At 35.9% G+C, this 26,976-nt stretch overlaps 1 protein-coding gene across 1 annotated transcript in view; it reads left to right on the top strand.

Moving 5' to 3' along the window:
• The window catches only part of LOC131037876 (uncharacterized), a 70,172-nt gene extending 45,845 nt beyond the window's left edge, over positions 1-24,327 (top strand). Inside the window, exons 5-13 of the mRNA XM_059219452.1 lie at positions 19,632-19,721; positions 20,104-20,280; positions 20,575-21,306; positions 21,409-21,736; positions 21,836-21,904; positions 22,016-22,152; positions 22,781-22,843; positions 22,962-23,294; positions 23,422-24,327. Coding sequence (XP_059075435.1) covers positions 19,632-19,721; positions 20,104-20,280; positions 20,575-21,306; positions 21,409-21,736; positions 21,836-21,904; positions 22,016-22,152; positions 22,781-22,843; positions 22,962-23,294; positions 23,422-24,309 — 2,817 coding nt within the window. The 3' untranslated portion in view covers positions 24,310-24,327. The remainder of the gene's footprint in view (positions 1-19,631; positions 19,722-20,103; positions 20,281-20,574; positions 21,307-21,408; positions 21,737-21,835; positions 21,905-22,015; positions 22,153-22,780; positions 22,844-22,961; positions 23,295-23,421) is intronic.
• The last annotated feature ends 2,649 nt before the right edge of the window (positions 24,328-26,976 follow it).

Genomic DNA, 26,976 nt, shown 5'->3' with positions numbered 1-26,976 from the left:
TCAAGTCGGTGTATACGGAAACCTATCAAGTCAGTTAATAAAGCAAATTTGGGTACTCAGTGAAAACAAAAAATGGAGTAAATCGGTAAAAGGTGAACCGAGTGCATTTAATATCTTGACCTAACTTGCACGGAGCATGGTAAGGTATTTTTGAGTACTTAAAAGTGTTTTCACAGTCATTATCATTCACCCAAGTTTTCGAGAAGCAGAGCAGAGCGAATCAAGCGATCAAACTTCATTCAGAGCAAATATTTGAGGTATTTACATCAATCTATTCACACTGTTTAGCTGGTTTCTGATCAAGTCAAATTGCTAGTGTCTACCGAGTGTGAAGAGTAAGTCACTTGTAAACCCTAAGGATAACCTGTACATTAGAATGTGCATACATGACCCCTTAAGACCACATACATGACCCCTTTGGAAACTATGGCTGATCCTATGGGGTCATATGTGGCCGTAAGGGGTTGGACGTGATCTGATCCTATGTGGTCATAGGGGGTATGTTGTATAGAATTTAAAGATGTTTTAAATAGTTTTGTTTTTGTTGTCATTTTTTGGTTTTGGTTTTTATTTTTGTTTTTGTTTTGATCTTGTAAACTAAATGTTTTGGTTTTGATTTTTTTGGGGGTTTTTGTTTCGTTTAAAAAAAATCCTAATCTAATCAATTCATAAAAAAAATTCATACTAAATTTAATTAATTTTTAAAATAAAAACATACTTTTCTAATTAAAATAAAATTATTGAACTAAAACACATCTTTTTCTAACAAAATAAATAAATTTAAAACTAAAAATTATTAACAAAAAATATAATTTTTAAACTAAAAATATAATTTTTCAACTAAAAAATTAATCTAAACATGAATTATTGAATAAAAATGGGTGTTGGGTATACTTGGAAGACAAGAAGGCAGGTTGCTAGCAATTCCTGTGAGGGCTCCACACCTTGAATCGGGATCCCGTTTCATTGATCTCGTTTCATTTCAACACGGGATCCCATTTTGTTTTCAACACGGGATCCCGTTTGGAGCTCTAGGTTCGGGATCCCGGGGCCCACAAGATCCTATTTAATTTTAAGCTTGGGATGCCGAGAGCCAACAGGTTCCCGATTCGTGTCCTATTCTTTCTGCCCGATTTTGACTTTTTAACTAAGTCCAAAACTTCCACATTAAGTGTACACAACTTCTTGCACTTACCCATTTTTCAACCTTAAATGTTTCTTCATTTTTATGTCTTTCTATATTGGGAAATTTTGATAGAGGTCTGTGTTGAGGTGTCTACATCAAAAGATACTATAGTTTGCAAGCCTATTTGCCAAACAGAATTCTTGGGAATAAAATAGACACATATCCTAGCAATAAAATGGACACATAATGGACCTTCTAGTAGAACTATTGCAGATTTAGAAGAGTTCCAAGTATATTAGGATTAGTTTCTACTGAAAGTATTCCCAAATCCTCCACTTTTGAAGGAAGGCCTAGTATTTATATTGTAGAAAGAGAAAAACTAAAGTTTTCAATAGCAAATAAAATATCTATCTGTTTCTTTTAATAAGAACTTTAGTTGTTCCACTCTTGATAGCAATTTTAATGATAAAAGCTTCGCCATTATTATTTTAATTTGTTATAACATATTTATCTCCTAGTGGTAGAAATTTAACCTTCTGTGTGCCAATGGTAGTCCTTTGTGTGACCATTGTTAGTGTAATGCATGGTCTTCCACTATCAAAGTATGGGTGGAGAGAGGATGTCATGCTTCTCAGTGAAGAGGAACCACTTGATCTCAAGCCTTCCATCATTCTCTACCCTTCCTTTTTCCTCTCCTCCCTCATCTTACTACATACGTACCTCCCAATTGTATTTGTCCATGCCAACACCTCTGCATGCAAGAGATCACATCATTTTGATACTAGATGAATGGGTGAAACATTAAATAGTTAATTTGATATCTCTACAAATATTTGTATACAAGAAGAAAAATAATGTAGTATAACTGCTTTTAGCTTCTATAACAAATGTCTATAATAAAATTACAATAATCTAATATCTAAACAGTATAATCATTTAGGTCATTCTAGGATTTATAATTATGTAAGTCACTTGGGTAGTATCCAAGACATAACTATGGTATATATAGGTGGTATAATTTATTATCATGCATGGTATTTTTTTTATTAAAGACTATTAGAGTTGAAAAATGATATCCTTTGTCTTCTCCTCTAATAAATAAAAAATGATACCATTTATTTGTGCATGATACATCATGATAATAGATGTTGCCTAAAACTTTATTTAAAGACCCACACATCCTCTATCTCAAACATTAACACATACCCTCAATCTCAAACATACAATACCCAATATAATACTAGCGCTTGCACCGAAATGAGGTGCAATGGGTAAGCTGATAGTAATTTATATAACTATAAATATCATAGAATGTTCATAATTGAATGTATGAATATCTCCTCAGGTATTCAAAAATTGGAGCAAAAGCTTATTTTAAGATAAATTTGTGTGAAAGATAGATCTTCAATGTGTGAAAATTTGTTTCCCCAATTTTTACAAAATCATTTTTCTTCTTAGGATCTTTCAAACTTAACATGCTAATTTTTGGCTTCATTAAGTTTAAATTTCTCTATATTTATGAGACATGAAAAATAGCCTTTGAGTTTTTTGCATGAAGTAGATTTCCAGGAACATGAAACTTTTCAAATGGCTTATTGATCAAATTAATAAGTTTTATTGGCTTCGGTGGGCTAGTGATGGTTTTCATGATGGGATTTCTATGAATCAACACAACCTCTGGTGGTCACCTCTTTTTCATGTACAAGGGTTCTCGTTGGCCAAAATCCAAGGTGTTAGTGGTTTGCATTTTCACAAACATGACATTCGAACACCTAAGGACTTGTTTTCCAGAGTTTCTATGAGTATTCGGTCATGGGATGACCTCCAGGTCCAGTTTCGTCTATCTCAACCAGATTGATAGACATATGACCTCCTGGTGTCAGCCTTGCCCTCACACGTGTTACATAAGCTTGGCATTTAGTCTGTTAGACCTTGGTGGAAGGATTGCAAGTGGTATTTGTAGGCAATTGACACTCATTGGATTCATTTTGTTGCCATTGATGGCAACAAGATCAGATGGAAGTCATATACTGGCACTAGGAGGCATATACCGATAGATACTGGCTTTGGAGCATTCAGGGCTACACCGACATCGACACTGACATCAATACTTCATTGGAAGCCAACATCAAGGAGGATTTATTTAATAGATCATTTTATAATTATTGTCAAGGCCAACATTGAATATCTTTTGTAAATGTATTGTAAGTCGATATAAGGCATATTAATTATAATGGGTATATAGGTCAGTCTACTAGGTCATTTTTGTATATAATATAGGAGAGAGTGACATGATATGGACATAGGAGAATATAGTAGAACAGTATAATGTGAAGTATATGTATGAAGATCATTTTGTACGTGAATGTTATATCATGCAATGATTTGTAGATAGCTTGGAAAGCATTCTTGGAGGAGAAGAGATGTCGGTAGCAGTTCAGGGTTTATGAATCGGTACAAAGCAGAGGTAGAACTAGAACTCTATTTGGCATAGCAGATGCATTCTTGAGTTCATTTTCAGTAATTTACTTTAGCAGAGAGCTTGTAGTCAGTGAGACTCTTTAGTGATGAGCAACATTCTCTAGGCAGTGTGCCTTCCTACAAGTGCAGGCCCCCATTATATGTAATATCTTTTCATATGGCCAGTGAATTGATATTGTGGGTCACAAATCTCACTATGGTTTTTCCTCTTTGAGGTTTTCCACGTATAAATTTAGTGTGTTATGGTGTTCATTTATGTGGATGGTTTATTTCCTTCTTGTTATATGTTTATTTGTTTATTGGTTTATATGTGTGGTATAAAAAGATAAAATCTATTCATATAGGCAGAACACTGATTCACCCCCCCCCCCCTCTCAATGTTCTTGGATCCCAACAATTGGTATCAGAGCCTAGTACCTCAGAAGAAGTTTAATAGCTTGAGGAAGATTTGGAAACCAAAATCTTTGAACATGGCTATGGAGAAGCAACTTGAAATGACTCTTGAGGATTATGATGCTTAAAGGATGAAGAACTTGAAATTGCAAGAAGAATTGAATTTTGCAAATGAATTCATTCTTATCCTGCAAGAAAGGTTATCACTTGCTCAAGCCAAGAGAAAAGAACTTTTGCAAAAACCGGATGATGAGGAGAAGAATGCACTTAAGGAACAATGTCAAAAACTAAGTCAAGCAAACATGCTCATGAAGAATGAAATGCAAGATCTGACTATGAGGTTATCAAAAGATAATGAGAAAGGAAAACAGAAGGTAGATGAAATACAACAAGATCACACCAAGAGATGTTTTAGGAAATCTGAAGAACCAAGTGGAGATGGATCTACATCGGTAACTTCACTGGTAGAATAGAGGATTCCTCCACCGACTGGAAATTCCATTGGTAACTGAGGTATAAGCCTTAGGGGTTGGCAAAGTCATTGTAAAATCTTGCATATTACCCCGAAAGAGATCTGGAGAGTTGTGTTCATCATCGATGAAGGTTCACCCAACACAAGACTGTGAAACCGACATCCGTAGGGTTGTTGGTGAAGCATTTATTATAGAGAATTAGGGTTTTATTTGTTGATAAAAAGGGGCAAGTGAAATCATTTTCACTCACCAAGCATTCAATCATTCAGAGCGAAGAAAAGGCGAGTTAAGAGCGAGCAAAAGTATTGTGAAAGGATTTCGAATAGTTATTTGAAGCACTCGATCTTCCACCGGTGTTCACTTTCAGGTATTCTTCGAAATGGCATTTGGATCTTCAGCTCCTACTTTCATTGTGAATCCCACCATTGTTGAAGTCAAGGATAGGTTAAGGCTAGTATTCAAGGAGGTTCCTGAAATTGCTAAAAAGGAAGACTCTGCAGGAGCATTTTCTAGGGTTCCTGATGGTGTCATATATGTTGAAGATGTGAGGGCATACATTCACTGCACCCTAGAGGATTTGGGCACAAAGGACATCAAAATCATGTAGCAATCTGTGATATTAGGAGACTCTGGAACCATCAAACTGGAATACAAGGCAATTGAGGATCTAGGGTTAATCGCTATTCTATACATACCAAAATTCAAAGATGAGGTTATCAGATACGTTCTGAGTAGGGTTCACAATGAATTTATCTGGTTGGATAGGCCTTACATGATCATGAAGGAGGCTATTCAAGCAGTCACTGACTTACCCAAGGTTAGACAAGAACCTGGCAAGAAAACCTCCAACAATGAGGTCCAAAAACTCACCGGTGCAACTTTTGATAGCAGATCAATGAGGATAAGCACAATCATCGATACTAATATTAAATTTGCAAGCATGATAATAGGTTACAAGGTAACTCAATCCAACTGATGGAATTTTGTTGCTAGTTCATGCATTCATGTTGCATATCAGATGCTAAGGAATAATGTTAAGTATGGTTTATGTGAATTGATGAGGAGTGAATTAATGTTGAGCCTTGGTAAGATCATAGGAGTCAAGAATGGCTCTTTTAGATATGGAAATTTGAATTTTTTTTTAATGCTTTACTTCCTGAATGAGCTACCTAGTATAGGGAAGAAGCGTTGGGCTCATGACATACCGGTAGGTATGCAGATCAAGGAAGCAATCACCGGTCTTGGTACCGACAGAGATAAGAAACTTTTGGGGGGGTATTTCAAAACATTCCAAGAAAATATGAGGCAAAGAGAGAGATTTCAAAGAACATTGTGGAGAAGTATTCCATTGATATTTGTTTTATGGTAAAAATTGATGAAACTCTTATGGAAGCAGTTGAACCAAGGATAATATGGGTTATAAAGTTTGGATATGAGGTAGATGACAACATTTTTGAACTCTATGCAAAATGTTGTTAGATGCCCCATTAAAGGACAAAACAAAGCATTTTGGTACAACAGAAGAGAAGGCTCTTGAAGTGAAAACCAGTTTTAATAGGAAAAGAAGAGAGAAGAAAATAGAAAAGATGTCTGCATATGTATAGGATGTAATTCATAAGATAGACACTCAACTGGGATCTGGATCCAAATAGGCAGCTAAATCAACAGAGGCTAGTACTGCAGAAGTGAAGAAGCCACAAGTTCTCATTTTCCCCTATCACTTATGATTTTCACCTTGAGGATAATGAACCTCTAGCTTTCAGAAGGGTACAAAGGAAGAAAGCGGTACAACCATCGGTAGAGAAGAAGGCAGATCCTAGGAGGAGACTTGTTAGAAATGCAACTAAGCCTACTACACCTCCATCACCGACAAGGAAGCCTATGCAAAAGAGGATACCAGTCACACCAGCAACCACAAGCAAAAAGAAGGGTGATGATACTGAAACTGGTAAGACCACAATGACATGTGTTGAGCTTGTTGTTGAAATCACAAAAGATGGAATATTAAAAAATGTATCAAAGTATTATGAAGATTTTGTAGAAAATGAGAAAAATGAAATAGAAGAGGCTATTTTGTTGTATATAGACATTTATAAGAAAGCCTTCGTTGAAATTTTGAAGGAGATACCTCTATCCTTGTACAAAAAACTTGAGGCTAGAAGACTTGACGTTGTCAAGAGAGATAGGGAGATTAAGGAAGTAGCACTTTTGGAAATGTGTGGTGTTGTAAATAATGAAGAAATGAAAAGATGCATAGATACTGCAAATAGGACAGTTTTCAGTAGCAAACCCTGACAGATAAACCTTATGATGGGGAGAGTAAATGAGGTGATAAATGAGACTAGTAAGGGATGGACCAAATTCTTTCAGAAAAACCCAGATTTTCTCACATCTCAAGAAGAATTTGCAAGGGCAACAACTTCCATCATTCTTGACAAATCAAAAGGGAAAGGTATTTTGGGCAGTTTAGCTCCAATTTTGATGTAACTGGTAGTAAAGGAGAGTGTATAGTCTGTACTGACACGGACCATTTTTGAGAAAGGCAATGTACATGACACTGTAAATATTGTGGATAATACTCCACCGACAGTAACTGACACTGCACCAAGTGGCGAAGCCACCGGTGCAAAAAAGGTTGAGATGGACAAGGTAAAAACAACTGAGTCCATACCAGCAGTTAAAAATGATTCCCTAGCAAAGGTTTTCGAAATTGATACTTCACAGGTAGAGAAGAAATCAGTCTCTAAGTTGAGTCCAACTGAATTGATGATGATGGCTACTCATAAATTACTGAAGGAAGGTACTATAGATAAAGGAATAATTGATCAATCGGTCTCAATGTTACACAGATTAATACCTAACTGTTAGATTGAAGATGGAGCAAGCCCATCCGACAAGCTCAAGACTCTAATAGAACATATCTTTAATAGTTTTCAATCTCTGAGGCAGATTGTAGACCGACAAGCTTTGGAAAAATTCACAGCAGCTAAGAGAATAGCTTTTGATTAGATTATAGATACAAAGAAGAAGAAAATTGAGGACAGACTTATTCCTATTGAGGTTTGTTTAAAAAAATCTACAAATATTTATAGAGTGTGTTGTAACATAGAAATTCTTACAGCTAATGTGGATGGCAAGGTAAAGGACTTATATGATAAGATAGCCAAACATTGCTAATTCTTTTGATGGATTAACTGCATTGACCACACCTGTTGATGGACAAATTTTGCCCTTGGAGAACCAAATTTTTACTTTGGAGAAAGAGAAAGATAAGATCATTCACAGGGCAAGAAGTCTTAGAGGACTGGTAAGTCCTAGATTAGATTCTTTGGGTGTTCATAAGAAAGAGTGCATGGACATGATAACTAAACCCACACCGACATATGTAAAAGAGAAGGAAACACTTGCCCACTTACTAAGTGGACTAACATCCATCTCTGAAACTTTCAAAACTGGCTGGGATACATATCTTCAGTTGTTGGATAAGGCATACCCTAAAATTTTGAGGATAGTCAAGCTACAGTGAAAATTGATTGTATTCATTCATTTGTTCTAAATTTTTTCAATTCTTTCACCAGTCTTTGCCATTAATGTCAAAGGGGGTGTATGTATATATATGAAAAATAGCAGAGAATACCAGATAAGAACACATGGGAAGGATATCAGGATATTAGAAGGAATGTATTGCTTAGGGGGAGCATACCGACAGGGAATCCATTTTTCGCATGAGCCATCACCAAAGGCAGGAATTGTTGGCAATTGACACTCATTAGATTCATTTTGTTGTCATTTATGGCAACAAGATTAGATGGAAGTCATATACCGGCACTAGGAGGCATATACCAACAGATACCGACTTTGGAGCATTCAGGGCTACACCAACACCAACACCGACATCAATACTTCATTGGAAGACAACATCAAGGAGGATATATTTAATAAATCATTTTGTAATTATGGTCAAGGCCAACATTGATTATCTTCTATAAATGTATTGTAAGCCAACATTAGGCATGTTATCTGTAATGGGTATATAGGTCAGTCTGTTAGGTCATTTTTGTATATATAATATAGGAGAGAATGACATGATATGGACATAGAAGAATATAGCAGAACTATATAATGTGAAGTATATGTATAAAGATCATTTTGTATGCGAATGTTATATCATGCAATGATCTGAAGATAGCTTGGAAAGCATTCTTGGAGGATAAGAGATACCGGTAGTAGTTTAGGGTTTATGAACCGGTATAGAGCAGATCTAGAACTGGAACTCTATTTGACATAGCAGATGCATTCTTGAGTTCATTTTTAGTAATTTACTTTAGCAGAAAGATTGTAGTCAATGAGGCTCTTTAGTGAAGAGCAGTATGCTCTAGGCAGTGTGCCTTCCTGCAAGTTCAGGCCCCCATCATATGTAGTGTTCCATGGGCGTTGGGGATGGGGGGGCATATTTCCGAGATGTGGGGACCAAGGGCCTAAATTTGGGGATGGCAGTGGGATGATGATGGGGGGTGGCAGGGTGGTGGTGTTCATATACTTATACATATACATACACATATAGTACTTATAAAACTAGTTTTGAAAAGATGTATAATAGTATAAGAATTAGATTTCAAATGAAACTATAGGAAATACCAAGATTACTTAGATTAGTAATACTAATTGCTAAGTGCTAAATAAAATTTGACAAATGAAATTGTCAAATTGAAGATTTCTCATTTCTATCATATGAATATCGAAAAAGGAAAATGAAAATACGAATATCCGATGCCATTGCAAAGTCTATAATAATAAAGATGATTACATGATTCATCATTACAATGAGTAGCCAAATACAAATACGTGTAGAAATAGCATTACAAAAGAGACTAGAGTCAAAGACAAAACAACAAAACTCAAAATGTAGTTAATGGAGGCCTCTAATCATCTGCGAACTCCTCCTCACTGGAACTGCTGGACTCCTGAAGATCAAGGTCCCTCAAGCTCTCACCAACTAGCCCTGCATCTGAAGTGGTAGGATCATCCTCATCAATCTGTGAAGGCTCCTCTGGCTCTACATCCCATCATGTCGTTGGACTCTCCTTGTACACGAGTGTCTTGCGGTCCATGAGACACAAAGTATTGTGTACAACCACAAACTTCTCTGCTCCCTTAGAGGTAAGTATGTTCCTCTTAAGAGAGTGGATGAAGCTATATGTAGACCAGTTCCTCTCAGCAACTGAAGAACTGGAAACCTGGGATAGCAGACGGATGGCTAGAGTGGTGGTCAAAGATTTTGAGCCATGACAATTCCACCATAAAAGTGGGTCCTCATGTGCCATAGTGTCTATATCCATCTTTGTCACATCTGAATAACCTCTAAGAGTGGCAAATCTTCCCCACTCAGTGCGCATTGTGTCGGCATCTCTGGCATCAAACATCTTCTCTATGCACCTAAAGAAACTTGCCTTCAACTCATCATCTTGAATCGGCGTTAGTCTACCCAATCTAGCCTTGTACCACTTAGGATTCAAGGCAAAGGCAGCCATATGCAAATGAGTGCTCAACTTGTCCCATCTATGCTGAATGATAGGCTGGATTTGCTCATTGTAGAATGCTAAAGGGGGGTCCTTCACTTGCATAGCAGCCCTCATTTGGTCAAGCATAGAGTCAATGGACTCATACACCTCTCCAAGGTTAGGTGCATCCCCTTCCCCATATCTGATCACCTAGAATACTTGAGAAATGATGGAGACAATGCATTTTGCATCAGTCCAAAACACGTCACTCTTCACTATCTCCTTCACCCTTCTCCCCTACTCTGTCTTGGCCTCAGCCCACCTATTCCACTCATTAGTCATAACCATGAGTTGCAATGCCTCTTGCAACTCAATCATTCTCTCCAAGAGAATGAAATAGGATGCATATCTAGTCTCAACTGGTTTCGAGAACTCCTTTGCGAAGGTCCTGAAGAGTGCATGTGAAGTGTGGTGGTTGCAGATAAACATCTACACATCTCTCGCATCAGTGACCACTCCTCTAATCTAGTCTATCTTCCCCATGTCCTTGAGTGCATTGTTCATGGCATGCGCACAACATGGGGTCCACCAAATGTGTCTATAGGCTGCCTCAATGAGTCTCCCTACTCCTCTACACACATGGGCTGCATCTGTCACTACTTGGACCACATTTTGTGGCCCAGCCTCCTCAATAGCCTCCTTGAGGACCTAAAACTGGAAATCAACATCTTTACAATGCTCTATACAATCAACTGCTCTAAGGAAGTATAGGCCCTCTACACATGTGACCATGACGTTGATGAGTGGATGATGGCTAATGTTCATCCACCCATCCATAACTATGCTGCACCTCGATGCCACCCAACATGCCTTCATCTTCTCCATCAAAATATTGATCTTGGAATAGCATTTATCCAAGATTGAGGTCCTCATTTTTGTCTCCCCTGGTGGCACATAAGATGGTCCTCCCTTGGCCACCATAGCCATCATCTCCTTATAATAAGGAGACCGTGTAACATGAAATGGAATGCCATTGGCAAAGAAGAACTTGCCAATGGATTCACCTATCTCATCTCTCAGCTGCACATTAAACATACCAGCAATGGGGTTGCTCTGTGGTGTCTGCAACCTATGTTTCCCAGCCTTGGTGGCAGTAGAAGTGGAAGTGGATGGAGATCCAAACCTCATTCCTCCCGTCTATGAAGCATGAGAAGTATGTGGCACATTCTGGTTGCCCTGAAGTGCTGCCCTAGCAAACAAAGTAGTAGGCATTGAAATATTTGTGTCATCTGGAACACCCAAAGCCTATTAAACTCAATTCTATACTATATATTTTTGGCTTCTTCCAAAAAATTACAATGTTTCACACCTTTTCCTCTCCAAACCAGAAAGTGTGCATTCACCCTACTAATGCTACCGAACCATTCCATGTCACAAATGTTGCACTTCCACTTCCTTGTTCCCCCACTTGAATGTGATGTGCATTGTACTGATATTCATGAAGCAAACTGTTTTAGAGGAGACTTAGGATCAAAATGACCCCTAGCATATGGTGCCAACAACTCTGAAAGGCAACCTGTACTAGTTGGTGTACTCGCCATAGAACTAGATTGGGCTCCAGGATCAGCCCCATGGTCACCCCCCTCATTTTCAGGTTCATATTCTGAATCATTCTCACTATGAGAATGGATTTCCATGTCATCTTCACTCATGCCTTGGGAGCTCATTGTGAAATTGACACTGCATTTCACCAAAAAAAAAAAAAATCAGCCTAGTTTAACAATATATTTTTTTAAAATTTTCCTATTCATCTCAAAATGAGATTTGATGTTGAATAGGGAAAAAAAATCCAAAAATGACATAGAACAATGAAAATCAAAAAAAAAAAAAAAAGTTGAAAAACCCTACCTTGTGCTTGAAAAATCTCTCCAAAATGTAGAAGAATCTTCTTCTTGCTTCTTCTAGCTCCTATCATGCTTGCAATCAATTTTCTCACCCCTTCAATCAATCTTCTTCAAGTTTTTCCTCCTCTTCAGCTTGCTGGAAAAAGAAATCAGTTTTCCAAAATGAGAGTGAAATCTAAAAGAAACATGCTTTTGTGTTGTTTTGGGGGGTAGGGTGGGGCCCACATCCAATTAGGGTTACCCCTTAACCCACCCCCAAAAGGCACATGTTTTTTAAAAATTGCTTTTTTTGGTTTGCAAAACGTGGGAACGCGGGAGACACCCAGACGTCTCCCAAGGAGATGCCTAGACATCTCCATGTCCTAACGACATTTGGGTGGCGGTGGCGAGACGACGGGGGATGTCGTGTCCTCGTCCCCCCATCCCCGAGACATTTTTGATGGGGGAACATGCCCAAAAAGGGGGGGACGCGTCCTCGTGGAACACTGATTATATGTAATATCTTTTTATATGGCCAATGAATTGATATTATGGGTCACAAATCCCACCATGGTTTTTCCTCTTTGAGGTTTTCCATGTATAAATTTTGTGTTATGGTGTTCGTTTATTTGGATGGTTTATTTTCTTCTTGTTATATGTTTATTTGTTTACTCGTTTGTGTGTGGTATAAAAAGATAAAATCTGTTCATACGGGCAAAACACTAATTCACACCCCCCCACCCTCTCAGTGTTCTTGGATCCCAACAATATCCTTAGACTCTTCTCGCCAATTACAAACCCAAAATGGGTTATCTCTGGTTGGTGCCACACTTGCCTATGGTCAATATTCTTAACCAGCGGTGGCATTTGCAGTCTTCTCAGAAATCCTGGAGATAAGCTTCTTTTTGTTTGGTCTGCCACCACTAAACCCAAGATTGCACACTTTGCTTGGTGTGTTCTTTTTCAGGGGTTTCCTTTGGGTTCCAAACTTAAACATTTGGGGGTTCCTGACCCCCCGTGCCCTTTTTATGGGTACCCAGAAATATTTATGCATATTTTTTGGTTCTGTAGAAGAGCTCAATAGTATTGGAGTTGGATCCATGATTTCTTTTGGCCATTTCAGCCTAAGCCCTTTTCTTGGCATATGGCTCTTCTAGGTTATTCACCTAGAATCCCCTTCAAGTTTTCCCATGTATGACATGCTTTCAGAATGGAGATCCTATTTATTCTTTGAAAAGATAGAAAAGTTGTTATTTTCACTCACATCTCTTTGGATATTAATGTCTCGCTTTATGCTAAAGCATACATTTATAATAATATTTTAATACAAATTCAAGTCCAAGCTGATAAAGTGGCTCTCGAGGTGGGCCACTTACAGGAGCTCCTTCAAAATTAGGGAAATGTCCCTTGTACGGATGCCAGAGTGTCGTCAGATTCAATTTCTATCAAACGCACTCTACCGTCGTTGTGGTTGAAGGTCCTCTGCCTGCCCCTCTTAGATCCCGCAGTCCTAGGTCCCTCGCCACTCCTCTGATGCAGGAGGAAATGCGTGGAGGCACCGCTCGACTTCTCCTCCGCATCATTGCTCTATCTCGGGGTGGCCTTCTGTTTCTCTTGTTACTTTGACTCCTGTTGCAAGTGATGATTCTAGGTGGCCTGTTGCCAACACCTCTAAATTTACTCACTTGGCTTTGGCTATTTTGTCTCCCAAGAGGGAGGAAGGAGAAGAAGAAGAAGACGAGTGGTCCATGCTAGACCCGACCCCTGGTCCCACTGATGTATGGGGCAAGAAAGATGATCATGATCCCCCCTTGGCTACCACTGCTTTGGTTGCCTGAGGCGGTTTTTTTTTTATGAATAGTTTTGTTTTTCGGCTCCAGCTTCTTTTCATGTGACTCTCGCGAGGTGATTTCGTATCCCCCGACCTTTTTTTTGTGAATATGTACTTTAATATTAATTATTAATAGAGAAGGCCTACTCATAAAAAAAATAATTATAAGTTTTCTAAAAACATTGTACTTTCTTCAAATTAATAATTTTTCTTTGTATTGGCTTAGTGATCAAATTAATAAGTTTTCTCTGTATTTATGAGACATGAAAAATATAAGGCCTTTGAGTTTGATGCAGGAAGTAGATTTCTAGGAACATGAAACTTTTCAATTGGCTTATTGATCAAATTAATAAGTTTTCTAAAAATATTGTACTTTCTTCAAAAGTCTTAGCCAAATCAAGTCAAGCTTCTACAAAGAAATTTGTAGGGAGTATCATGGCAAAAGCTCATTGTATCGAGAAAAGAGGAATGGCAAATCTCCACGTAAAGTTGGAATCAAACCTTAAATATTTTTTTCTCTATAGTTTTGAAAATCTCCCACACAATCAAATGGACTGTGAAAACCTCATGTTCATCACTCTTAATGTTGTGATACTAGAAAAGAAGAGACGGGTTAATTGCGGAACCCTCAAAGCTTAAAATTTTATTTATTGTAGAAAACTAATTTTTAAATTTTTTATTTTAATTTATATAAAAATATAGAAAAATAAAGATAAAAAGATAACACGATATTTAGGTTTGATTTGTAATTTATTATATCTTTATATGAAAGTCCAAAATATAATTAAAATCTATTAGAATTGATATAATTAATGACTATTTATGTTATTAAAAAAATTACCGGTTTTTTTTTATATTTTGTTGTTTTAATTTAATTTATATAATAGATTAAATTTATACTCCTCTCTCTCTCCCTTATCTTCTTTTGCTATTCCTATTTAGCTTAGGTAAGGGTTAGGATTAGTTTTAGAGCTCAACTAGGGTTAGAGTTAGTGTTATTTAAATGTAAGATCTATACCCCATGCTTCCCTTGAAGAGGTCCAAGTTGGCTTTGTTACTTCCTACACACCCAACTTGCAACAATAAAGAAGAAACATTATAGGTCATTCCAATGTGGATTGTAGCCCTCAAAACAAGTATATGAAATAATACAACTAGAAATATAGAACATTGAGTCATAATTGAATTTAAGGTTAGAATTATCATTAAAGTTATTGTTGATAATAATATAATATAAAGAATACAATTATAAAATTAAAGCAATACTGAATAGTAATGTAATAATAGCTAGAATATAGTAATATATTAAATAATAGAATAATGAAATAATAATGTTATAATAATTAGAATATAATAATATAATACTTATAATCTAGTAATACAATAATATAAAGATGAATTCATGCCTCCACATCAAGATCTATGTGAAAATAAGAAAAACCTAAAGATATAACTATTAGTTTATCTAAGTTGCTAAGTCCTAATTTCCAAGTACATGTCACGTATATATCAGGCATATTTGTTAGTGTTTACTTAAGATATTTGAAACTCGTATGGTTCAGTCTAAATTTTAGTTTAACATTTGTATGTTTCTATAACAATAGGCTCTTTGGATTTGTCTGCAAAGCTATAGGCCATCATATACTATATGCTCATATGCATCGTTAGATGATAGGGATGCCATTTTTCAAAGGATTTGCTGCTACCAAACAAGTTGAAGGATTCACTAAGTCAAATGTTGTTGTTGCCAACCAAGTTGCATTTGAATTGTTGTAAAATTGGAAATGTGGGATTCATATATAGAGACAAAAGGAGATGTGTTAAGAATCAAACATTTTGTAAATTATTCGTTGGTCTTAAAGAAATTAAAAATCAAAGTATATGAATTAGTTTAAAAAAATATTTATGAAAATCAGGTGAAACATAAGGAACTATTCAATTAGATTAGGTGAAGTGAAAAACTTAGTTTCCCTTATGTTTTAACACAACAATATTCTTTACCTTTTGCAATTATCTTTTGTGATAAATGTCATTTCTCTTCAAAACCTATAGAATATAAGCATCAAAATAATCTCTAAATAGAAAATAATGGCTAATCCATACATTAGAAAGATCTTAGGCCTTAATTTTGAATGTCAAACTTTAAGCTATATATTGATTATAAAATTAAAGAAAAATTAAAAGGATGTTAATTTCTATAATTTGCAATGATGTTTAAGCATGTATTTATAATTTTGTATGTTTCAATAGTAGTTCTTAAATAATTTTTAACAATTAATGAGATTCCTTTTTAAAGTAAAAACTTTAGCTAATAAATTATAATATAATTTTTTGGAGACAATTATTAATCTAAATATTAGATCAATTATAAAAAAATGGTACACAATATAATGTAAATATTTCATTGATATAGTTATTATTATTATAAATATATTATTATTATGTATATTATTATTATTGTCTCATACATAAAAAATTAATAATAACTAAAACTAATGAATGCATACTTTAATTAAAACTAATTCTTTTCTAAGCATCTAATAAAATATGAAAGAAAACTACGATATTGCAATTTGAATTTACTCGAACATTTTGATTAAATTACAATTCATTCCAACATTTTGTTTAAAGTACATGATGAGATATCAATTCTAACTAAAAAATTGGCACAACGAATTAAACATTTTATAATTTGACAATCCAGTTCACTTGAATATTTTGGCATGCATCCTAGTTGACATATTTTTCTTTTTGTTATTAGTAAAAATAATAACAACATTTTAATTATGAATATTTCCATTAGAACCTTTTTCTACAACACTTATAATGCATATCTCATAATTTTCAGTTTGAAAATTAAATGCAATGGCCAATAATACTTGTTGATTATCCCTTGGATAAAGATAAAAATAAAAACAACGTTGAAATTAAAAAATTAAATAAAATTTATCTTCAGCTGAAATATATTTAATATTAATAATACTTGGATTAATATGACATGTTATAATATATTGTGGGAAATATTATTTTAAACTTTACATTCACATTATAATAAAACATAGCAAAGCAGTTCACCTGTGTACAAATTAATACAAAGAGGAATATTATCATAGTACAGTAGAGACGGCAGTTCACATAACACTGAAGGAGCTCTCTGTACTGTGCACCTATAGTTGGTATGTCATTATAATTTGGGACACAAGGACGCATCAAAAATTTTCGAACGGAGAAAGTAAAAAAAATTGTCCAAACGTCTACATCGAAAACCATGGGAGGAGACTCTCCCGATGAGATTTTTTTGGCAAAAACAGCAGGTATCCCGCAAGTCTGGTGTGAGACACTATTCCAATGGGGGATTCCCCCCACAGGAATAGCCTATCGGCTAATTAAAGAATGATATGAAATAGAAGGAAAAATCTGCGGATGAAACTCAGATTTCTCATTCAAAAACTCCAGAATCCATACATTGTTTTCACCAAAACTGACATTACATAAATTGCTGCCTCATTGGTTGATGAATACATCTACTAAATTGATATCGAACTGATATATAACAGCACACAACAATAAGAAAGAACTAACAAAAATTAACGCCTTGGAATGGTCCTTGGAATGGTCTTCCTCTTCTGCAGATGTGGCTCTTCAATCTACATATCTTCAAGTATCAACTGCTGCAATCTACTAGGGAATAATAGAAACCACTTGCTGCTGCAAATCAACCACAATAACCAGAAAAACCATGGGTTTTGAACTTTTCTACAGAAATCCATGCCCAAAACCTCAAACCTTTGTGAAGCTTGTCCTCAAACCTGCAAACCATCAAAAGAAAACTCTGCTACTATCTTTAATGGATTCCAAATCCATTTTACCGTTACCATACCACCTCTCAACCAAAAAAATATGAGATTGTAGCCTGTCTTCCAAAGGCTATTCCAGAATTCTCCTCCAAAGTTCTCCCCCTTCACCTATCAAACTATTGCCCTAAAACATAATATACTAGGCAATAAGATATATTTCATGAAATGAAAATTACATGAAATTAATTTTCATGTGTTCAAAATGAGACTCCTGAAATCCCACGTCCAACTTTGTCTCGTTCACTTTGTCCATTTCAAAATACATTAAAAAATGGTAATTTAATTCTCTTACAAGTCCTCTTACAGTTTTCTAAAATTAACTGTCAATTCTTGCCAGTAACTCCTCTCACAGGCTCTTAGAATTTAGTGTTGGCTACGTGTGATACATGTGAAGCCAAGTCTAATGGATTGGCTATGTTTTGTAAACTGCAATATTCTTTCTGTCATCAGCAGTCTCCTCCCGTGCATGTCTTTGCATTTGGGAATCTTAATCATTATGTTGTATGAAGATATATACTGGTGAAGTATATTGAGAATCCCTTGAAAGTGGATATAGCTGTTTTTGGTGAATCACTATAAATTTGATAAGGAGGTATTTTCTACTACAAGTCAAACTATGACTGTAATTTTTGAGTCAAACTCATTGATCCATATTTCATGAGTAGTGGTTCACAAGAACCCATCTCTCACGAGAATGAATGGTCCATGTAGCACTCATTGCATCTAGGTGATGCTCACGGGGTTGAAGCATTGGGACTTCCCAGAAGGCCACCCATCCTAGTACTATTCCAACTCAAGCGCGCTTAACCATGGAGTTCCCTCCAAGCTTAAACCCACTTAGCTTGCAACCCTTGCAAAAACCTTCAACAAGTGTTGTGCCTTATGAACCTCTCATTATCCCTTTAGCTCATCAATTGATAAGTAGGAGTTATTTTAACAGCAAGTCAAACTATGATATTGCTATCAGGGTTCAACTATGTAGTTTCTGAGTCAAACTCATTGACCCATAATTCATGAGTAGTGGTTCACAAGAACCCATCTCTCATGAGAATGAATGGTCCACATAGCACTCTTTGCATCTAGGTGATGCTCACAAGGGTGAAGCATTGGGGCGTCCTAGAAGCTCGCAAGGGTGAAGCATTGGGACTTCCTAGAAGAACCTTCTAGGAAGTCCCAATGCTTCACCCTTGCGAGCATTACCTAGATGCAAAGAGTGCTACATGGACCATTCATTCTCATGAGAGATGGGTTCTTGTGAACCACTACTCATGAAATATGAGTTGGAGTAGCACTGAGATGGGTGACCTCCCAAGAAGTCCCAATGCTTCACCCCTACGAGCATCACCTAGATGCAATGAGTGCTACATGGACCATTCATTCTCATGAGAGATGGGTTCTTGTGAGAACCACTACTCATGAAATATGGGTCAATGAGTTTGGCTCAAAAACTACACAGTTGAACCCTAATAGCAATATCACACTATAAATCCGGTATCTTCTTTTTTTGTGTGTTTTGTTCTGATTTCATTATTTTATTTCTGCAATTTATTTCTTCATTTGTTCTATGTTTCTTTTAATATCAACATTTATAATAGAACCTACAAGATTTTCCTTCCTAAATGGGGATGCACTTGCATCATTTAACAATATCTATATTTTTATTCCTTCCAATATTTCTTCCTATTTTATTTTTTATAATATACTTATTCTCTAAAATCCTAACATTAGTATTCTAATAATTTAATTCTATTTAATATTAGCACTATATTTAATTTAAATAATTTTTTCAAATATAATAACTCTTTATAATAATTATAATTATTAATATACATTAAATCTTTAGCTTATATCAACAATCACAATTATTGACATCTTGTTAAAATTTTGTCACCTCACAATTATATTTGATATGTTTCTTAGAGAAAACACACATTTTAAGAATATTGAAATCTGAATTATTCATGATTTCTCTTTGAAGATTGTGAAGTATTATATAAATCTTAATAAAAGATATCATGAATAGTCTTTTGATCATATTATTTTTTGAATTGTTGAGAACTTATTTTTGTTCTGTTATTATATGTAGATATTAAATTGGAAAGAACAGATTTCAAAAACAATATTAAAAACGAGCAAAAAACAAGCAAAGGAACAAGACTTGAAAAATCCCTCCAAGGTGAATAATTTGAGCAAAGCAACAGAGCATCTAGATTCAAAAAACAGTCCAAAGTGAATGTTCTTCTACATGATCTAGTTATAGTGTTTTAACTTTAATTCATCATTATTATTATAGAGCCATTTTTAGAAAGTTAATTTTAAAAATAATCTTCTAAATTGTTGGTTTCCTCTTTTAGGTTTTATCATAGGTTAGGAAGATGATATAAATCGAGGATTCTTTAAAATTTTGTTATTTTCCATTTAATATGAAATTAATGGTAGCTTAATGTTAATTGCAATGAGGAAAATCAACTGAATGAGGCCGACTTAAGTTGTTTGATGGTCTCTGAACCAAACTTTCTTCTAAATTAAGAGTAACTCCACTGTCTGGATTGCTGCAGGCGACATATACCCTCGTTTGGTCAAGGTTTCACAAATTTTGGAGTACCCTTCGAGCTCTATGGGAGGAATCTGCACCTGAAAATTTGAGCAAGTTTAATGAGCTTTTAGAAGAAAAATATGAACTTAAATATCACCAAATTTTAAAGTCCCTGGCCGTCATTGACAGGCGTGATATGGTAAGCAAGACTAACAATAATTGTATATGTCATTGATTTTTTTGCCCAACTCACGCAACTGTGCTGTCGACATTCTGATGATTTTATGTTATTTTACAGTTTTCAGAAATTTGATATGGTTCTTAAGGTTGCAAGCCGAAAACTTAGTAGTAGAGAGTTCGACTACTTTACATAGATATATTTTCTATAAAACATTTAAATTTATAAATTCCTTGAGATGATCAATTCCATCTCCATTTCTTAGCATATTTTAATTTAACGATTCGTATTTGTTCTGGGTCTGGTGAGATTCAGTTTAAACAAGAGGAAGCAAGTGGGCCTAGAAATCAAACAGTCGGTGAAATGCAATGGGAGGAATACTCGTTGCAGGGGACCACACCTTCCATTTTGACTGTACAATACAATGCCTGGCATTACAGGAATGAAACCGAGGCATGGGCTGGTCTCGCAGTAGAAATCACAAAAGAATTGGAAGCAACGATGACGGTGGCGCACAAGCTGAGGACTAGCTGGATATATAATTGGAAAAACCGCAGAGATATCATCTGTTTGAAAGTAATCTTCCCCTTCATTCTCGCACTACTGGCGGCCATCTTTCTCAGTATCATTGTATGGTTGGTATTTGGTACAGTCCATAATAAAGATCTAAAGAAAATTAAATACGGAGGCTTACCAGCATCAATGATTGTAGCTACTTGGGGTATAGGGAAGTCTGTCATTTCTTTTGTGAAACCTATCAGTTCTCAAGTCGTGGACTATATATGTCTGCCAGACCATAGCCAAAAGCTTGGTTATTATCAGCAAGTTATTGATGATATCAAGTTTTTGAAAGAACATCTCTGCTATAAACGCTCCCTGAAGTGGGAGGTGTTTGCTTTTATGTGGTGCTGCATTACATGGAGTTGGGATGAGAACTATGTTTCAGGAACAAAGATTCCCAAGATGCCCCCCGCTTCTGGTAAAAATCTAAGGATGATAGTCTTCGTCGATGATCTCGATCGTTGTGAAGAAAATGTGATTCTGCAAGTATAGCTTCAAAAAAAAACCCGTCTATTTGCAGTTGCTATATTTATTATCAAATATTAGTCTTTAGTTTTTTAAATTTCTTTAATAACTCTTAACTGGCAGGTATTATCAGCAGTGAATCTGGTTTTGGCCGCTTGCGAGATCAATATTATTTTGAGCATGGAAAATAGCATGATCGAAAGGGCAATACTAAGAAAGCATGGGAACAATAAAAGCAAAGATAATAAGGAGTTAGCAGAGAAATATTTAAGGAAGATAGTTCAGCTGCCGCTACACTTACCAGAACCTAGTCACTCGGAGTCCAAAGACTTTTTGAAAAGGCAGCTAGGTATGTGGTCTACCGATCCAAAAAAACATACTAGTCATGGGCGTAGAAAAGCGAATCTAAAGTTCGAAACTGTACGTCCAACTCCAAACAAATTTACACAAGGTGAATATTTCTGACTCTATAAAAGTGGGATTATCACATTTTATATTTGCACCACTTTAACAGATGAATTCTTTTTCTTGCAATTTAATGATGTTGCAGGTAGCAAAGGAAGAAAGGAATATTTCAAAGAATGTGTAGCTAAACTCCAAGGAGATCTTCGTTGTTCAGGTGAAAATATTCGTGATGCAATCCTTTTAAGCAGAACAGAAAATAGGATACTAAGCATTACTTTACAGTGTAGTGTTGGTTTTAACCCGAGAATGTTGCTTCCTTGAACAGATACTCATATGGCCCAACAGCAGGAACAAACGGAACAGCAGGAAACGGAAGAGAAAGCAGGCGAATATATAATTCAAATACACAATGATTTGTGCAATGTACGATCGCATAATTCACCATCCGTTTTCATTCAAAATGTTTGTTAGAAGAAGGCTCTGGAATTGCACAGAGAACGAATGAGATAGATGACACACCCGGCATTGAACAGCCACAAGGTGCAGGTTTCAGATTTAATAAGCTAACCATATTACATTAATTATTTTTTCTATGAGTTTCCTAATCCAGATCACTTATATTATAAATTTTGATTTATATGTACATATTTATGCCCTACTACGACTATAAATCTACACAGGCCAAACCAATTGATATCAAAATAAATATAACAGCAGACAAGAAAACAACTGTGATAAATCGCTTATAGCAGCCACTTAAACGATGACGAAAAAATAAAATATAACATTCATCAGTTTCAAGCGTACAACTCAAGAAGGAAATTCTTTCTTATTTCTCAAAACCGTTACAGCTGTTTGAAAAAACATGCAAAAGAAACAGTCTTGAGGAAAAATATCGAACTATTTATTCCTTACATGTGGGTAAAACATTTTTAACCTAAATACCAAACATTTTTAGTACACAGTACCGCTTTTGTTATTACTACCCTTGTTTAGCATAGCATTCAAGTACGAATAACATTTTTATGATGATTTATGCAATGTACGATCACATAATTCACCATCCGTTTTCATTCAAAATGTTTGTCAGCAGAAGGCTCCAGAGTTGAAGAAAGTACGATTGAGATACTTGGACCCGGCATTGAGAAAGCAGGTGAATATATCATTCAAATACACAAAGAATTTTAGTTACGATTTGTGCAAACTGCAAGTATGACGAGTAGACTAATAAATTTCTAATGCCATACATAAAAGATTTTTAATAAATGAAGTTTGTTGCAGTTGATCAACAACAGAGAGAAGGCAGCAAGGGCAAGCCAAGTCTTATGGATGATCTCTCCTTAATAATTAGTGCAATGCTCATCCCAAAGTATACTCCAGGAGAAAGGAATGCTTTCGACTTTCTTCATACTCAGTGCACACGCAGTAAAAAACTTCCCCGAGAGTGGAAATGTTTCATGGCATACCATCGGCTAGCATGGAATATTTTGACTCTAACCTTTCATCACGAAGATGTTAACCCAGTGGAAGGATGGCAGGTTCAACTAATTGCGTGGATTTTCGTGTGCTGGGAATGGAGGGACCTCATAACAGTTCTTATAAAAGTAAGATAGCAACACAACTTTTTTTAAATCCTATCTCAACGGACAGCGGTAGTTAATTTATTTCCTTAGGCACAAAATTTTACTTCTTACAACCAAAAATTAAAAATCTTTGTATGCACTGATGCAGAAATGGACCAAGCTTAAGGTTTTAAGAGATTGGAAAGCTGAAGAGGGGCCTTCTCTGAGAGAGATTGTTGAGCATTATATTGATGAGAAGTGGCCAGCTGACAAGAAGAGCGCCACAGAAAAAGAGGATGACGCCACTGAAAAAACGGAGAAGAGCGAAAATTTTCATGGAGACAAGAATAGCGCCACAAAAAAGGAGGATGACAGTACTGTCTCCAAAGTGCCAGAGGACAACAAAGGAGAAAGCTCTGTGCAACAGGGCAGAAGAAGTGGAGATAACTCCACGGACTGTCTCAATGAGGATGTGGATGATAACTCCAGAAGCAGCACTGAAGAAGTGGAGAAGACAAGCGGCAACTTGCCAGAGAAAAACAAGACACCAATCTCCAGCGAGGAGGACACAGAGAGAAATGATTATCTAAAAGAGAGAAAGGTTCGGGAAGAGATGAGGGAAGCTCTAAAAAAGGTTCAGGAGGAGATGACGGAAGCTCTAAGAAAGGTTCAGGAGGATATAAGGCAGGATATGAGGGAAGCTCTGAGAAAGGTTCAGGAGGATACGAGGGAAGCTCTGAGAAAGGTTTTGAAAGAGCAGGAACAAGACGACAAAAGAGAAAGCTCAACCTTTAAGGAGAATTCGACTATAATCAGGAAAGTTTTAATGGAGGAAGAAGACAAGGAAGGAGAAAGCTCACTGCAACTGTACACAATGGTTGAGGACACTCGAAAAACTCAGAAGGAAAAGGATGAAGAGGAGCGAGAAGAATGGTTTAAGCTGAGAGACGCATTGCGGCGCTACAATGTATCAATGGATGGCATTCAAGCCTTCCAAAAATTTAGGTTTTACTGCCAGCCTGGACATCTTCCATGGCCCTTGCCCAAACAAGCCTAAACATCACCAAATATTCGTATAGGCACTCCTCCTGTGGATTGTGCTCAGATTGAGTCGGTCAATAGTGATTTGAAGTTTAGATTAAATAGTAAGTCAGCGAATAAGTGCTAAATTATCAGTAATGTGATCAATCTTGTTTTAGTCGATAAAACTTTAATTTCAACTATAATTAATGAGGTCTATTTTTGTACATATTTATTTTAGAGGCAAACAAATTTGTTTGTTTTTATTGTTCATATATCATGAACTAGGAAATCAAAATGATGCCACTGTAAACAGGAATCAAAGAAGCATATTAAGAGAAATATAGCAAGCAAAGTGGCATGCCATCATTTCGCACTTAAAACAGGTAAAATAAGAAGCAATAGGAACATGGAGAAGTAGAGGATGAGACAAGTGCCATGTTGCATGGAGCTGTGTGTAAGAACCTCTAGTAAGAGAAAAGCTCAGAATAGCAAGTATCTCCATGGTTTACCGTACATTGACTGTTGTGTTTGCCATTTGCCAATAGAACATGTGGCTACATATAAAACAATGTTTTTGAGTTTAGAAAAGAAAAAATAAAAAGATTTGAATTTCCTGTGATAGATTTGATATATTTGTCAGATAAGTTGCTTCCAACTGTGATGTGAAGCCATACAAGATGCAATAAAGTATTCATCTCCAACAATAACGAAAAATTCGAAATTGAGAAAACATGTGAGAACCACGAGTACACCAACACTGTTAGAAACAGGGGAGTAGAGAAAAAGACAGAGCAAATACCTAACAGATGTAGGAAACAGAGCAGACATACAAAATGAAATTGATAACATGTGGCAACATAAAACAAATGTTTTAGAGTTTAGAAAAGACTAAAAAAAGATTTGAATTTCCTGTGATATATCTGATATATTTGTCAGATAAGTTGCTTCCAACTGTTATGTGAAGCCATACAAGATGCGGTGAAGTATTCGTCTCCAATAAAAACGAAAAATTCGAAATAGAGATTACATGTGAAAACCACGAGTACACCAACACTGTTAGAAACAGGGGAGTAGAGAAAAAGACAGAGAAAACACCTAACAGAGTAGGAAATAGAGCAGACATACAAAATGAAATCCATATTTTTCATTCATCGTTTAATCGATTACAGGTGCCTCTATTTATGGAGGACTTAACTTCTAGAATTCTGCATATTCAAAACACTAAAACATAAAACATTGATTCCCAAATTACCCACAAAGTGTGTGAAACAAGATTTGTGTTTAATATTGCACATATCTTTGTGCATACGGAGACAGGACAAGTTAGTGAGGGGTAGTTGGGATTATTTCTAACCAACACAAATGTTTTACTTGTAAATGTAAGTTCACACCAAAAACCCAACAGGCCAAGACAATTATGTTTATATGAGATTATGATATCTCATCATTTGACACAAAAGCCTCACTCAAGTGGAGTTTCTAACCTACAAGCTGCAGAAAGCTGGGCTCACAAGCAAACAGAAAATAAAAGAAGTTTCAACTTTGAAAAGAGAAACCCTAGACTGTTAAGATGTCTTTCTGAAACTATAGCGAGTGACTTACCTCAAGACTATGTACAAATTATAATATGCTGTCAACGATGTTGAAGAGAAAAAATGGGCAAAGTTTGCATGAAAAATTATAAACATTGCCGCAGGCTTTAGAAAAAAAAAAAAAAAAGGTTCAAACTGAGATTTAGCATAACCAAAATGGGGTTTTAGGGCTGCATGATCTAGCCGTGTACATGTAATAAAATAAAACTTCCAAAAATCATGGCAAGTGACTTACCTGGAGATTTTGCATAAATTGTATCATTGTGTTACGATGAGGGTTTGCTGGAAAATCTTACGAAACCCCACCATAGCAACTTTTTCCTAAAATCAGACAAACCAAAACCAATCTCCTGCAGTTGTTGCTTCAATGGATTGACAATTTACGGGATTTAGGGATACTAAAATCTGAACTAATCTGTCTGCTGTCGCTGCTTCAATATATATAGAATAAACAAAAAGTGGATATGAAATATCAGAGTTTTAGGACATGAAATTCGATCTGAATCGGAGATCTACAACAAATTTTTTGTAGGACGGATATATTAAATGTATTAAAGGCGATTCGAAATGAGGAAAAAGTTTCCTCGAGAGGGTAATACTAGAGTTTAAGCCTTGTGAGTGTACTTTCAGATTAATATCTGTAATAATTCAACAATGAGGAAATTTTTCAATCCTGCTTTGGGCAGGGCTAAGTATTTTGGTGGTCATGGACAAACTAGGCTTTTAGTATCAAGAGAAGCTTTTATGTACAGGAAAACGAGGAAATGTGTGTAGAAACAAAATAAGTATGGCAGAATGCTGAACGGGAGAACGAATTGAAAGTGGGTTTGATTTCCCTTCTGAATTACATCCGTTCAGAAAATCACAGGTAAGTAAAATTCTAAACCTTCAAAGCCCTAAAACCCCTATAAATGTTAAACACCATTTTGCGCAAATGGATTTTTATAGAGGAAAAAGTAGAAGAGTTTTTCTAGATGCATCCACAATGAGACTATGTTTGATTTAGATGTTAAGAAACTTGGTATGGCTTGTCTCAAAATGGGTCAGAAGTTCGATATAGCAGGTGAGGACCCAGAAATAATTCTTCATATCTATGCCCAAAGGGTGCG

Source organism: Cryptomeria japonica, chromosome 4 (genome assembly GCF_030272615.1).
Source record: "Cryptomeria japonica chromosome 4, Sugi_1.0, whole genome shotgun sequence".
In the NCBI taxonomy this organism is placed as follows: domain Eukaryota; kingdom Viridiplantae; phylum Streptophyta; class Pinopsida; order Cupressales; family Cupressaceae; genus Cryptomeria; species Cryptomeria japonica.
The sequence above is the reverse complement of the archived record's forward strand: the minus strand, read 5'-3'. Positions and strand labels throughout refer to the sequence as shown.